The sequence below is a fragment of the Tenrec ecaudatus genome, chromosome 4 (assembly GCF_050624435.1).
Source record: "Tenrec ecaudatus isolate mTenEca1 chromosome 4, mTenEca1.hap1, whole genome shotgun sequence".
NCBI lineage: Eukaryota > Metazoa > Chordata > Mammalia > Afrosoricida > Tenrecidae > Tenrec > Tenrec ecaudatus.
The window spans coordinates 6853062-6868518 of NC_134533.1; the positions used below are offsets into that span (position 1 = coordinate 6853062).

A 15457-nucleotide genomic window follows, 5' to 3' on the forward strand; every position below is an offset into this window, starting at 1 on the left:
CCAGGGCGGATGACCTCTTCAGGACCAGTGCTGAGAGTGGCGATACTGGGAGGTGGATCAGAAAGGGGGAACCTGACGGAGTCCAGCTCCGGGAGGGTTGGACTGGATACCTGAAGGAGGTGTGGAGTCGGCAAACAGACGAGACAGACACGAGAGATGTTCTGGTGGAAGCAACCTCTGCTGAGTTCTTCCAAACAGCTTTATTTATACCATGAAAAGTTTTGCAAACCACTACTGAAAAACAATGCTTTATGATTAACTCCAAAGTCACCCTTATTGTCTGGATAGAGCAGAGGTTGTACACTGTTGAGGATAGGAGCTGGAGGCACAGGGAACCCAGGACGGATGATACCTTCAGGACCAGGGGGTGAGGGGAGATACTGGGAGGGTAGAGGGAGAAGGGTTTGGAAAGAGGGAACAGATTACAAGGATCTACATGTGACCTCCTCCCTGGGGGACGGACAACAGAAAAGGGGGTGAAGGGAGACGTCAGACAGGGCAAGATATGACAAAATAATAATTTATGAATTATCAAGAGTTCTTGAGGGAGGAGGTAGCGGGGAGGGAGGGGAAAAAATGAAAAGTTGATGCCAGGGGCTTAGGTGGAGAGCAAATGCTTTGAGAATGATGAGGGCAATGAATGTACAAATGTGCTTTACACAATTGATGTGTGTATGGATTGTGATAAGAGTTGTATGAGCCCCCAATAAAATGATTAACCCTAAACCCTTCTGAAACAGGTCATTACTTTTTTGTGCCCTGTTGGAACTCCTATGATCTTTCCCTCCTCCGTCCCTCTTGCCTCTTTAATAGTTCATGTTACCACTATCTTTCTTTTCTGGACATTCTAGATAATTTTAACAATTCTCTCTTCAGTTGCTAAACCATTGAGTTTTTAAGATGCAGTGTACCAATTAATCAATTTCAAATATTTTTCATTTCCAAGTTTCTTAGAAATCTTGGGGGGGGGTAGGGAGAGCATTTAATGGATTTAAAATACTTCATTTTTCACTTCCACATTTCTTAAGAAACTTGGGGTGGGAAAGATTTTCATTTTAAAAATCTGCTTACGACACAATGGATGGATGTATGGATGGTGATAAGTTGTACGAGCCCCCAATGATTTTTTTAAATGAACAAAAATAAAAATCTGCTTCATCATTTATATAATCTTACCTTCAGCTAATTTTAAAAGTTTTATTGGCATACACTTCACATACCAGACAATTCAACCATTCAGTCATAGTAAGACTGGTTCAATCATCCCCACAATTTCAGAACATTTTCTTCTGTGCTCATTGTTCTCCCCACCCCCCACCCCCTGCATGCTCCTCCGCAATGATCTATCCAGTTACTGTCTATACAGCCCTACGGACTCACCTGTCCTGCATTTCACACACAGAAATAGAAAACTGGCAGGAAGCAAACAAGCAAAAAATACCAACAGGAATGACTAGATACCACATAGAAAAACCTGTCGAAAAGCGGAAAATATTAAAAACACGGAAATAACTTCAGGGTTCAGCTCATTTTTAAGGTACTATATTTAAAAAGACGGGCTTTATGCTCGTGTTTGGCAGTTCCTGTAAATCCCTGGGAGTGCAGGCCGTTTAGCTTTGTTGTTGCTCGTGCTGTCTTTCCTTGCAGTTTTGTCTGTTCCTATTTCCTGGAATCTTATCGAGAGGGATCCTATGGGGTTGAGTTTCAAATAAATTCTCCAGAAAGGGAACATCTTCGTCTCAGTTGCCTGATGGTACAGTAACCCTGTGCAGGTTGAGAGGGGTCTTCTGGACACCAAGTTATTGTCAATCTAAGTTGCTAACTCTTAAATCAGGCAAGTTAAAAACCGGAGAGCCGTCTCCCCCCACTTTGACCCAGCACTGCGCTTACAGACAGGCGGTCTTCCGTGCAGTTCTGGGGACTGGGGAGGTGGGAGAGTTTAGTTCACCTTCGTACAGCGCATATAAGATCTTCGGCATCCTTAGTTTGGGCTCCCCATCTTGGAAGCAAACAAAGAAACAACTCAGAGGAAACAGTGAAAAAATGCAAGGAATAAAAAGGGGGAGATCATGTTCTCAGACAGATGGGAAGAGAATGCATTTTCAAAAAAACAAACAAGGATTGAAGAGAGGAAAGATGGAAAGTAAAAAAAAAATACATGGAATTTTTGAAATTCGGGAGAGTTGGAAGATCAAAATCTCCAGAAGCCAAAGGTCAGAGGTAAGCGAGTCAGAGCTGCAGTGGTGCTCTGTCTGCAAGCCTGAAAGACCGGGAGGAAATTCCCAAAGGAAGCCCACCACCAGTCTCCTGAAACAAGACTGTGTTTGCTTTTTCACCTGGAAGTCGGGCTGGGAGGAGGGGATCGGCAGCTGTCCCACGTCCTCTCAGAACGAGGCGCCAACAGAGACCACACAAGCCCAAGACAGCCACGCTCGGGTTCTGAGAGGACAAACAGCTAAAGGACGGCGTGCATAGCAGTGCAGGCTGTTTTCTGGCTGCTGGAAACCCCTTAATCCCCTTGTGCTAAGTCCGTGCTCGGGTCCTGATCAGCATCAAACAGACGCCAACTCTCTAACACCCTCCTCCCGAGTGTGCACGGCTCCCTGGCGTCTAGCCAGGGTGGGCAATGGATACCACTCGCTGGTCTGGCTTTGCCTTGATTCCAGCCTGCTGTTCACATGCACACTTAATCACGGGGACACAGTATTGCAGAGCCCCTGGCTGGTGTGGACAGGTAAGTACTTGATGTCTAGCTGAAAGGCTGGCAATGGGGGCCCACCCAGAGGTGCCTCGAAAGACAGGCCTGGCGATCTCATTTCGAGATGTCACCACCTTGCAGACCCAAAGGAGCCATTCTACTCTGCACATACAGGGCGCCAGGAACGAGGGACAACTGAGTGCTCCACTGTAATTCACCTCCCCTTGCAGGAAGGGTCTCCCCTTGCATTTGTCCACAGGGCGCAGGGCAGACTTGCTCGTCCCAAGGTCGAGGTTTGCGAGTTGTGTCAGTTGGGTGAGAGGGATCGTCCAGTCATTTGGCCCAGCACGCTGACCTCCAAGTGACAGCATGGCCCCTGCCTGCCCAGCTCCAGAGACGGTGTGAGTCACTGCCCTGGGCAGCCCCTTCGTTCTTTAGCAAAGCTGCTAGAAGTTCTGACGGTCAAGTAGCATCTCTGACCGCTGCCCCCAGAGTGACCCTCCCTGCACCTCCAGGTCCTTCCAGGCGGGGCTCCGTTGGCCTAGCTGTGCTTCATCTGGAAGGCGTCACCGTCTGAACCCAACTGCTGTCAGGGAGCAGCAGGCCTCCAGGGAGGGGGACGGACCATCACTTCTCTCACCAGAGCTTAGGCTGGGGGGCTGGAGCTGTCACCCTCTCTCTTACTGGGTCGTGACAACCAGCTCAGGGCCCTTGGCTTGACGACAAAAACCGGGCAGTGACTCTGGTCAGCGTCCTTTCTGGGGCCGGCTCCCCAGTTCCTCCCCATGGCTGCCCAGCTGATGGTGTGTTAGAGATGGGGACTAGAAAACAGTCTGGTGCAAAGTCTTCATTTGACCTGTGGTCACCTTGCCCAAGCCCACACTCCTGGGGACCTTGATCACCCCCAGCTGCCCAGGTGTGCCTAGGCTTGCAGGCAGCTCACACTCCTGGTTCACAGGAGGCTCAGGGCGAGCCCTTTGGCTCTCGGCCTTCGAGTTAAATCCACTGCCCATGGTGCTGTCCACCCCCAGGGCCAGGAAAGCCTCGCTGTCTGGCTGAGCTCCCTCTGCTGGGTGTGGTGTCCAGGCAGGACAGCTGGGTTCTCAGCTCCTTGCTCAGCGGCCCTCTGTCTCCCTGCACCTCCTCCTCCCTCCATAGCCCCCAGGGGCATCAGGGAAGCTTCCGGAGCATGAAGATGAGGGATGGGCCTGAGGAGAGCAGCCCAGGGTGGGGCTGGCCTCCCTTCAGCCCCCCTTCACCTGGGTGGTTCCTGAGGAAGCCCCTGGAGCCTCACTGGGCAGGCCCAGCGGTGGGGGAGGAGGGAACAGCTTACGAGAGAGGGAAGGCTGCAGGTGGGGCGGGGGTCCTGGGAGCAGGCTTACTGCGTCAGGCGGCGGCCAGCCCCTCGCTCACAGGCATGTTGATGTGGGCACTCAGCAGGGGTGCGCTCTGGCCTTCCCGGAGCACCAGCACCTGCAGAAGGGGCAGGGGCAGGGCCATGCAGTGGGCGCTGCACCTGTCACCCCTCCCCCATGCCCTGCGAAGGTCAAGTCTGGCCTGGTCTGAGTCCATCCCGATGACAGACCACTGGGGAGGAGGGCCCACTGGGCAGACACCCCGTACCCGCTGCCCCGGCCGCCCTCTGCCCTCGAGGTACCTTGATGATGTCGGAGACGCCCTTGTCACTACGGCCCTCCACCGAGGTCTCCACGGGGTAGATGAGCCCCGGCACCAGCAAGGGGAGCTGTGGGAGAAGGAAGGAACCGGGCCCTGACTTCGGAGGTTCCAGGCTTCCCCTGACGCCCTCACCAGGCTGGTGCCACCTCCAGGCCGGGGCTCCTTCTGCCACACCCTGGGGTCCTCAAGTTCCTTCCAAACTGGCAGCCAACAAGGGCCCCAAAAAGGGCCCAAGAGGCAAAGAGGGCTCTTCCTGTCAGGGGAGACTCTCCTTGGGGAGGTGGGGGCAGACTCTGGGGCGCTCAGGTCCCAGCAGGCTCTGGGAGAGGCCATGAGGGGGCGCAGCTCTGGGTCGTCCACGCGGCCTCCTGAGGCCCCACTGGGGCCTAGTCTGTGTGACAATGGGTCCGTCAGCCTCCAGGTGCCCTGCAGGCATCTACCCTGTGTGGCAGCCCTTACCTTGAAGAAGGCCCGGGGCAGGGCATAGAGCGCCTCACTGTACACGAAGCAGACCAGCAGCCCCACGATGGGCCGGGCAGCCGAGGTGTTCTGCAGGTGCAGAGTGAGCTTAAAGGTGGGGCCCAAGCCCTGGACCTGCCCGGGAAACAGACTGCTCAGTACCGGCCAAGGCCACTCTTCCCTCGGCCACTGCTTGTGCCCTCTTCTCTGCCCCCGTGGACGCAGAGGGGTCAGCAGAGTGCCCGGGAGGAGAAGGGGCCGGATCCAGGTGGCTGCTGGGTCCCTGTGTTTCCCTTCCTCCCTCCCGCTCAGGGCTGCCCGGCTCACAAATCAGCCGTTCCCTATACCAGGAGCCCAGCGCCTCACCTACACCCAGCTGAGACTCCTGGGAGCAGGCCCCAGTGACCACTGGGCCCCCGCCCCATGTAGGGGGCTTGCTAGAGACCAGCAGGCGTGGGCCTGTGAAGGTGAAAGGTCCCCGCTCCCCGGCTCTCACCACAGCGTGCAGCTTGAGCGGCTCTCGAGCTGTGGCAGACACGGGGCTCAGGCTAGACTCGAGGGCCTGCACGTAAGCCCGGGCGGTGCGCAGACGCAGCAGGTAGAGGTCTGTCTGGAAGGCTCGGTGCATGGCTGGGGAGGAGACAGGGAGTGAGGCTGCTGAGGTCGAGGGGCAGAGGCAGCGGCCCTTTGAATTCTAGCACCTTCTCACCCTGCTCTGCCCACTTACTGCCAGCAGCTAAGTGGCAGGTGTGGCCGCCCAGGATGCTCACTGCCACTGCTACCTCTCTGTCTTGTACCCATCGTCAGGGCCAGTCCCTACTGTCTAACTCCCAGCACCCCCCCAGGGCAGGGTCGAACTGTCCCCCGGGGCCCAGAGGCGGTCACTTTTGGGGAGCAGCCTGCCTCATCTTTCTCTCACGGAGCGGCTGGAGGATTCGAATCCCCAGCCTTTTGGTTGGCATCGGGTGCACCATCTTCCCGGGAGAAAGTCTTTGAAGAATCACCTCTTCCTGAGCCTTCCCTGGGCCTCCTGGGAAACAATGCCTGGTCCCTAGGAGGCTCTCACCCAGTTCTTGCTGCTAGAAGGGGCTGAGGAGGAGGAGGAAGGGGAAGAGGAGGAGGCAGGGGAGGAAGAGGAGGGGAAAGAGGAGCAAGAAGTGCCACCCAGGCTCACCGGTGGCAGACTCTCGCTCCCGCAGAGTCTGGTCCACGTAGAGTCGGGTCTTCCGGGGCACATTGAGCTTCAGGGACTGGGCGGGTGGGGGACCTGCGTCACCCCCTGCCTCCACAAACACAGCCGTGCGCTTCAGGATCTTGATGAGCAAGCCGCCGCCTGGGGGAGGCAGGGGAAGCACCTGTTCTGAATGGCTAGGGGACCCCACATTCCCATGCCTAGCAGCCCCTATGGACTGGCTTCCTGGGGGACAAATTGTGGAAGCCCTGAGTGGCCCCTGCTAATGTTCTATCAAGAATACATGAGTTCCTTCAGCAGGTATTTGTGGGGTATGGTGCTATTCCTGGGGACACGACCTCAGGACAGGACCCAGCACCCGGCTGGCTACACGGGAAGCAGGTTCGCAGGCCCAGGGGGAGGCCGCAGCTGTGCGTCTACAGGCCCACCACCTCTTCATCCTCCGCTGCACCCCAGCTCCAGCCCCTCACGTGCAAGGCCCCCCTACCTTTTGTGGTCATGACAAGGGTGCTGTCTTCCCGCCCGTAGCGGCCAAAGCAGAGACTGGTGACTGCGTCCTAGGGTGGAGAGCCCGGAGTTTAGCTGGGGAGCGGGCGGGGGGTGCGGAAGGTTGGGGAGATCTCAGATGTGGGAAGAGAACTGGGTGCAGTGCTGTCTCCCTCGGGTCTTGCGCTAGCGGTCTGGAAGGGGCCGCAGCACTCACAGGGGAGTGGTTGTCTCACTCCCGCCTCTCAGGCATTTGCTTTGAAGCCAGCCTCCTGGGCGAGCCTCGGTTCTGTTCAGAGCCCCGCGGGGCACTGGCCAAAGGCAGTTAGTTCTCCAATCTCAGCAGGTCACGGCAGCCCGGGCATTATACGACTTGGGAATTCTGGTCCCCATTTTGCTCCAATCGATCAGGCCCTGTGTCCCTGGTCAGAAAGGTCACTCACTGGTGGTGGCCCTCATTCTTCTGGTCTTGGGTGGACGAAGCCTTGTGTCATGTGGGCGGCCGTGAGCTTGCTGACTCATTGCTTCTTAGAGTCTCTGGTTCCTTCCTCCAGAACCACAGGGACCCACAGCTGCAGCAGCTCAGGGCCGGCTCACCTTGTCGTCAGTTCTCTCCCACCTCCTTCCCAACTGCACCCACTGGCCCTCCAGCACACTGTGGCCCAGCCAGTCCCTGTCACACTTTATTCTGGGACACACTTCACTGCGGTCAACTAGGCACTCTCTGTTCTACTTTGCTGGCGCTGTAGGCTGTGGCAGTGAAGATGCCGAGAAGGGGCTCCGCTGCACCCCTCAGCAAACGGTATGGGCCCAGGCTTCAGACAGAACGCCCTGGCCCTGGGCCCTGCTGCCCCCGCTCTGCCTCCATTTCCCAGTCAACTGCCTCTTGCTAGTGATGCATGGTCCACAAGTCCCATCCCCACTTACCCCTCCTCTGACCCCCACACCCACCTGCTCACTTTGCCTTGCTGGACCTACAGACCGACTTACTCAGGACAGTGACTCGTGCCTATGTGGGGTTCAAATGGCTTTGAAAGGTAGCAAAAGTCTTGGGCGAGGGTGGGTGGGGTTGGCGGCAGAGGTGCAGAGGCGGGCGAAGGGGCAGGCTCACCGGGGCGCGGATGATGTTGAGCAGGGCTTTGTCTCGGTAGATGCGGACCTCACCGTTGCTAAGCCCCACCATGACAGCCTGCAGGCCCCGGGAGCGCTGTTCCAGGAGGTTCATGGTCAGGATGGCCGCGGGCATCGGCACCGTCCAGAGCTTCTTGCCCTGCGAGGGGGCAGCAAGTGTTGGCAGGGGCTGCTGGCCAGGGTCATGGGAAGGAGGTGTGGGAGTTTCTGGGAATCCTGAGGGGCTCTGCTGCTCTGGGGCGTGGGAGGTGGGGGTGGGGGGTGACACAGTGGAGGAGGAGGGCCAGGGAGGGGCACATGCCCAGAGGCCACACCTTGTGGGTGAAGCCGTGCAGGCTGTCTTGGTTGCTGCCCACCACCAGGACCTTATGTACTCGGACGAGCCCCACGGGCTGGGCACTCAGCTCAATGCAGTACTTGGGGCGCTTGGAGTCTCTGTGGAGGAAAGACACCCACCTCCAGCTGCAGAGAAACTCTCCCCCGAGTTCCCAGTGGGTGCACAGCATGGTCTCCCCACTCCCTGCTTAGCCGCCATGTGACCCAGCAGGACATGGGGCTTGCCTCCCTCCTCCTGCCTTTTGGGGGTGACCAGTGCTATAACTTAGCACTTCACAGAGCTCACAGTGAACTTGGGGGTCTCAACAGTGAATGAACATGCCCAACTGGTGACAGGAAGGCTTGAGGTTCGAATCCACCCAGAAACAAGAGTGACTGGGAAACTGCTGAAAACCCAGCCCCTGAAAACCCTCTGGAGCAGCCCTCTGACCCTGGCCAGTTTTGTTTTTGTTTTGGGGGGTTTACTTTAGACTTGGACTAGCCACTGCTAGTGGACCTGGACCCGGCCATGGCCCTGAGTCAACTCCGGCTCATAATGACCCTATTCAGGGTTTCCAGCAGAGCTGATCTTCATAGCAGCAGGGAGCTTCATCTGTCTCCTGAGAAGCAGGTGACGGATTTGAACCACTGATCTTGTGGTCGCAATCCAGGGCTCACCAGACAGCACCACCAGGGCTCAGAAGAGGATGACGACTTTGCCCTGTGAAACTGCACTGGCAGTCTGATGCCCTGACTGCCAACCCTAGGTCTGGCCTGCCCTCAGCATTGTCAAGTTAGTAGTAAATACCCCCCTCCCTCCCCCCGGGACCACTGCCTCCCAGCTGGCCTCCCTGCTCTGCTCCCCCCACAGCAGAGCAGTTGTGAAATGGAGATGGACCAACCAGAGTCACTTGTTACAATCGTTCTCTGTTACAATCGGATTTGGTCTGTGGACACAGTCCCGTCAAGCCGCCTCCTCCCAGCCGAGCCCTTTGCCCTCAGGGCAGCATGCACCCAGTTTGCCGCCCTGCCCTGGGGAACCCTGTGCGGCTGCTTAACGCACAGCAGGCATTCCGTGGAGAGCAAGCCCAGCACCAGTCGTCATGTGGGCTGATGCACGTGCCACGTGTACTGAGAAGTGGTGTGGCCCATGTGGATCCCCCTCCAGCTCTGCTGGCGGCGAAGAGCTGCCAGGCCTGGTCCCCAGCTCACATGGCTGGCCTGCAGACTCTCTCTGTACTGTCGCTTCCCTCCTGGACCTTCTCAGCCAGTTTGTTCAAGGCCGCTGCCCCCTCTCCCCAGGGGCCCGGGAGCAGCTACCTTCTCAGAACATAGATGTTGCCGTCTCGACAGGCGGCGGCCAGCAGGAACTCCACGTCGAACTGGCCGGAGATGTCCAGGAAGGCGGGGATGCTGGGCAGGCTCATCTGCAAACAAAGACCCCGCCTCAGCTGCTGCCTTGGCTCCGGTCCCGCGCCTCACTCAGCCTCTCAGGGTCTGCCCCTCCATGGCGCACTGTTTGCTGGAGAGTCTTATGCCTGCCGGCACGCTCTGTGGGTCCCTGCCTGGGGAATCTCGTGCCCAGGGGGCTGCACAGGGGGTCTGTCACAGCAGAGGTGGGGACAGTGAAAGACCAGACACGAGGTGACGGGACCCTACGGTGGTATGACTTGGCTGGGGCTACCATATGGCCGTTGAAAGGGTGAGGAAGGCCTCAGCCAGTGGAGAAGAGAGGAGAAAGGGATGGTTCCTGGCAGGTGAGCAGAGTAGGTGAGGGGCCTCCCCCCACCCTGCTCCCCGTGCATGTGTAACAATGACGCACTCATCTGCACCTACTGCGGGTGCCTAGAAGACGTGTCACACTTTCCAAAGTGGATCTCCTTGCGGGGGTGGGGGGGAGTTTGGGGTTGACCCATCTTTTCGCTTTTCTACAATGAATGTTGGGGGGCACAGGGATTGGGGAGGCCTGCACACCTTGGGTGTGCCCGCACCAGGCCCCGCACTGACCTTGGTCAGCACAGTGAAGGCCTCAGGGTCCAGCACCAGGACCTCCTTGCTCTCGGTGCCCACCACCAAGCAGGACACGGCGTCCTCATCAGCCAGGTTCTTCTTCAGGGTAGCCATAGTGGTGATGACCGTCTGCAAGGGGACTGACGGGGTCACCCAGGGAACTCAGGCCACCCCCACCTGCCGGTCCCCCAGGAGGCGAGGAGAGGGCAGAACCACCACAGGAAGGAAGGGGGTATCCAAGATCCTTTAGTGTCACAAGTCTCAATTTCTAACAAAGGAGGACTGCCTAAAGTCATAGGTTCCCAAATTTAAGAGAACCTGGCCTACCATGCCCTTTCCAGACAAAATGATACAGAAAGTATATATTTTAAAATTACATACAGAACATATATATCTATGCACACATTTGTAGGTGTATGTGTGGGTGAGTTGCTCGGCGCCCCCTGGCGGTGGTCGGCTTTTGTGCTCTGGCCCACTGTCCAGGACGAAGCACAGGCGTCTGCTTTCACGGCCCCTGGGGTGTGATCTTTCCCGGGGTGACCCCATTATCAATGATGAATGACCCGTATGATTTAAAAAACCAGTCACGTAGAAAGCACATCTTTGACAGAAGATTGGGAATGCTTCAAAAGTATACAAAGGAAAACAGGTCATCCCGGTAAGGCTGCCCAATTCCAGCTCAAAACACACGGAAGTAGAGAAACATGCACACCCAGACTGACAGCCGCCCCGAGGATGGACCCGTCGCAAGCGGGGGGTTTCAGGACATGAAATCTTTACGGAAGCAGAGAGCCTCTTGGTTCTCCAAGTGAGGTCCAAAGGATACAGAAATGTGGTCGCGGGGGTTTCCCTCCTAAGGATATCGTCTCAGCAATAACTAATTCCCTCAAGGACACGGACACCTGCTGACCCAGCCGAGGACCAGGAGGGGGGCCAGTTTCTCGGAGGCTTAGCCTAATCGGGGCCACACGCCGAGGCCCACGTGGCTCTGTTGGCTCACGAGGTTCTCAGGAGGGAATCAAGGGTCCCGATGAGTTTTCCAAAATCGGGTTTGTTTGTTTTGTTTTTTTCCAGAATCTGAGGGGCAGGGGCACCCCTCCAGGGGTAGGAGAGTCTGTGATTGCGGACCCGTCCCTCTTGTTCTCAGGAGCGTCTCCGCACCCTGACTCGGAGTGAGCAGGTACAGCAGAGCGGCCACTGCCCAGCCCTGCGCCCGCCTCCAATCATTGTCAAGCGGGAGCCCGCGGTTGGCTCCCCACGCCATCACTACCGTATTACAATGACCACCCAGAGGGGAAGTGACCAAAAGGGACACCCTCCTTGGCCAGCAATCTGGATGTGAACGGTCACCAAACCACACCAGGTATATGCAGCCGCTGCTGCCCTCGAGGGGCCGCTAGAAGCGGGGCACTCGCGCTGTGACGGGCGAGAGTGCGCTCAAGAAGCAAAGGCAGCGAGACAAAGGTGAACAGGGGCCAGCTCCGGTGGATGGCGGCGAGCTCTGTTTATCCTTTAAACAGTTCCTGGTCCTCCCATTTCCTCTAATGAGGGTGTGCCCCTTCACCCCCTGAAAACACGGCCGGGAGGGCAATGTCAGAGGGAATGGGTTGCGATGGGGGCAGACTTTGGAGCAGGATCTTTCTACCCAGATGCCAACGCTGCCCACGGTTTCTACAGGGACAGCAGCGGGAAGGAAGGGGCGGTACCTGCCGCTTGATGATCTTGGACTTGTGCTGGCTCACAAATGCCTCCATCTCACTGGGCTCCAGCTGCAGGAACCTGTGTGCGAGCAGGACGGGCACCAGTCTCCGGCGGCCCACTGGCCAGCCTTCCACAGGGGGCTTTAGGGGCCCTGGACCACCACGGGGCCTTACCTGAGCGACTGCACTGACAGAGGCACCTCGGCTTTCTCCCTGCAAGGAGAGGGGCCCCCACCGCCAGATGAGAGAGGAGTGGGGTGCTGAGGATACAGAAGACTTGGGGCTCGGGAGGAGGGGCAGAGAGCTGGGGTCTCGAGGGACAGGTGGGCGCTCACCGGATGCCCTCCAGCATCTCCTTTAGTGTTGGGGGGTCAATCCGGTCCTGGGACAACAGGGGAGGAAGGCAGCACCTGTGAGTGGTAGCCAGGCAGGGGGCAAGGACGCCCACCCTGGGGAGCTCCACTCCCACCCTGCCCTCCACCTAAGCCCACGCCCGTGGGGCGCACACAAAGCAGCACCTTGTCCTTGCCACCCCCACCCCACCCTGAGGCCCGCGCTCTGGCTGCTCTGCTCTACACCTCCCTTTTCTCTGGGACCCTCTGTCTTCCCAGACTTTACCTCCCCCAAGGTTAGGCGCAGTGTGCCTGGTGCCAAGGGGTCTTCCGGGCCTAGCTCTGCAAAACACCTAGCTGAGCATCCACCTGGCTGGGCCCACTGCTGGCCCAGAAGCGCCCACTGCTGCCAGGGCCCTCATACGAGCTTGGCCCCTGGCAGCCAGGAGGGGCTGTCTTTGCTCTCTGGTTCCATCCCCACATCTCTGACCTCCTTGGTCTGGTTCCAGAGGTCTTGTTCCAGGGGGTTTGCAGGCAATGGCGGCAGGCTGAACTTGAAGTAGGGCCTGAGGTTCTTATAGACATAGACGCAGGGGCCGGAGGCCAGGGCCAGTGCCGGTGTCCGGGGCTCATGCTGCCCCATTAGGAAGGTGACAGCGGCGGCCGGCAGGGCTGGCAGGGGGCTCTCGGTCAGCACCATTGGTCCTTTGAGCACCTTCAGGCGGGGCTGCCGCTCCCCTGGTCCAAGGTCCCCCACCACGAGCTGCAGGTGCAGACAAGGCTCCCCTAGGACTCAGGACCCACCCACCCTCCCGCTGCCCCCGAGGGCGCAGCTGGTGTGCATGCATTCGCACCCCCACAGTGCAGGCTGGACCGACTTCATGCATCAGCCATTGTGCTGGCTGCTGCTGAGCCATGAACAAGCTGGCTGCCAGACAAGTGCTTACACAAAGGCATTTACCACTGTGTATTAGAGGCTGTGCCCGGGTCCTCCTCACCCCACCCCCACCCCCTCACTGCTCGGAATCCAGGTAGAAGTACACACAGGCTGCTCAGATGATCTGGGGGGTGAAAGAGCCAAGGTGTCCACACCTCCCCAGGACCCATTTCCCACGTGGTGTCTGCACAATGCCAGACACAACAAGGACCCAGGGGTGCTAGTCGAGTTGCTGAATGCTTAGTCTGGGAATCGGGGTGGGGGTGGGGGTTGGAAGCCATCAGGGGGGCAGGATGCTGGGCTCTCCTCTAGCTGTGTATTCACTGCCCACGGGGAGGGCTGGACCACAGAGGTTCCAGCTCATGGCAGAGAATCTGGCCGACCCAGGCTTGCCACGACCACAGGGGTAAAGCAAAGAACCCGACCTCTCGGAATCTTTTTCCCCGTGAATCTAACAGGGATAAATAACATCTACGGCGGTGAAAGGGCCCTCAGAGGGCTAGTCTAGAAATAGATGCTCAATTCGAGTCTATTTCCTTCCTCTCAGCCCAGTGGATTTTCAACTTCTTAAAAAAAAACCCAAAACATCTATGCCTGCTTAAAAAAAAAATCTCACTAAACTTAAAACTTAACCTTCTATTATGGAAAAACCCCAAAAGTATACAAACTGCGGACACTCATCTAATGCACCCCTTGACTCTCTTCCCCAACTCTCTTTCCTCTTGATCTCCATCATCCAGTTTCAGCAACGGTCAACTCACAAACTGCAAAACCTAACTCACTTGCCATCACCCGGGCCCACTCCTCGACCTTACACGACAGAGAAGAAGTGTCCTTGTGGGTTTCTAAGACTGTCTTTTACAGGCGTAGAAAGCCTCATCTGTCTCCAGAGGAGCAGCTGGTGTTCTTGAGCTGCTGACCTTGCAGTTAGCAGCCCAACGAGTAACCGCTGTCCCACCCGGGCTTTAAACCAGTCTTAACATGTAGGCCCTTTTGATAAACTGACAGCTCTCAGCTCCCTGCTTTCTACTTTCCATCTAGAGCCTAACACTCTGCCTTCAACCTGTGCCAGTCGGCAAAGAAGCACATTACCCTCACTACGTGCACAGGCTCTGGTTTAAAATCCCCAGCGGCATTTTGTTTTATGTTCTGCAGTCTGACACCAGTGTTGTTGTTATTGTTGTTTGGTGTCAATAAGCGAGTTTCAACTCGGTACAATGGGACCCAACATGGCTCAGTCCCACACCATCCTCCCAATTGTTCCTATGGGCCCCCCACTTCAGAGGAAGCAGACACTGGAAATCACACGCATAGCTTTGAAACACTGTCTGACAACAGTAGGTTCTCTTGCCACATAAAAATGAAACTTAATAGCTACCAAGGGCTTAAATGGAGAGCAAATGTTTTGAGGATGAGGGCAACGAATGTACAGATGCGCTTGACACAATGGATGGATGGATGGATTGTGATAAGACTTGTCTGAGCCCCCAATACAATGATTTAAATAAATTAATTAAAAAATAAAACAACATGCTCTGTTTTCTCCTTTACACTCACTCACTGACATCAAGCCAATGTCGACTCACAGTGACTCCCCCCAACCCCAGTGGATTTCAGAGACTGGGATGTAGAAAGCTGAGCTGCGGGTGGTTTTTAAACGCCACCATGCAGATGCCACCATGCAGACCGCAGCCCTGTGCGTAACCACTACCCCACCAGACCACCTGGGCTCTGTGTGCCTTCTCTGTGTACAGGCCAACTCCAGATGATGCTGGTTCTGGGGTCATCCCGGATTCCCACTTCTGTGTATCTTCTGCCCACGCCCCGGTCCCCCCAAATCTCTATGATTCCGGGGAGGGATGCTTACCTTGTATTCGCCGTCCCCATGCAAATCGGCCAGCGCTGGGAAACGGAACAGACCATAAGCCGGGGCGCTGGTTGGAGGGGTGTGGGGCGGGTGGGGGCGGGCGACGACAACGGGCGATGCCCCAGCCGTGAGGCTTCTCTGGGGGGTTATTAGCTGACCCCGCCTCACAGCCCCGCAGAGACATGGTTTCCTGGTTCGAGACTCACCCAGACAGGAGGAAAAGGTGTGGATGTTGGCCATGGGGTCATAGTGCGCGTCCAGCCACTTCGAATTGGCCTCACTGCTGAGGGGAGTGGACGAGAGTTGGGGAGCGAGGATCATGGGAAGGGGGATGCCCAATTTTGCGGGAGCTATACAGCTCTGAACTGGGGGTGCGCGCACACACACACACGCACACTCCGCGGTTCCCCCTCTGCCTTTTCAGAACCGTCAGTGCTGCCCGGAACCCTGGGCATCGGGGCACCCTCTACATCTGCGGGAGAGGGGTCACTGCGGGTCCCGCCCTTCACCTCTCAGCTGGGCCGCCGTCGGAATCCGGAGAAGACGCCGCCGCCATGTTCGTCGCCGCGGCCGTCGCCTGGCAACAAGCCCCGCCCCCGCCGCCGCGCGTCGCCCAATCCCGGCCGGGCGCCCCTCGGCGCGGGGGCGGGGCT

The 15457-nt window shown here is 57.3% G+C and overlaps 1 protein-coding gene across 2 annotated transcripts; it reads right to left on the reverse strand.

Annotated features, from left to right (window-relative positions):
* Nucleotides 1-1520: 1520 nt before the first annotated feature.
* Nucleotides 1521-15389, reverse strand: BBS1 (Bardet-Biedl syndrome 1). 2 transcript variants are annotated; one of them, XM_075545328.1, is made up of 18 exons: nucleotides 15314-15389; nucleotides 15011-15084; nucleotides 14805-14839; nucleotides 12491-12763; nucleotides 12004-12050; nucleotides 11843-11881; nucleotides 11675-11747; nucleotides 9966-10097; nucleotides 9279-9385; nucleotides 7958-8078; nucleotides 7624-7782; nucleotides 6514-6583; nucleotides 6009-6167; nucleotides 5331-5464; nucleotides 4835-4969; nucleotides 4356-4442; nucleotides 4081-4171; nucleotides 1521-1999 (listed from the first exon to the last, which is right to left on the reverse strand). In XM_075545328.1, exons 1-17 carry the CDS (start codon nucleotides 15358-15360, stop codon nucleotides 4085-4087), a joined length of 1779 nt encoding a protein of 592 aa, XP_075401443.1. In that variant the 5' UTR covers nucleotides 15361-15389; the 3' UTR covers nucleotides 1521-1999; nucleotides 4081-4084. The 2 variants fall into 2 exon arrangements, with proteins under 2 accessions (XP_075401443.1, XP_075401442.1); XM_075545327.1 differs by having other exon boundaries at nucleotides 15011-15087; nucleotides 15314-15378.
* Nucleotides 15390-15457: the final 68 nt, after the last annotated feature.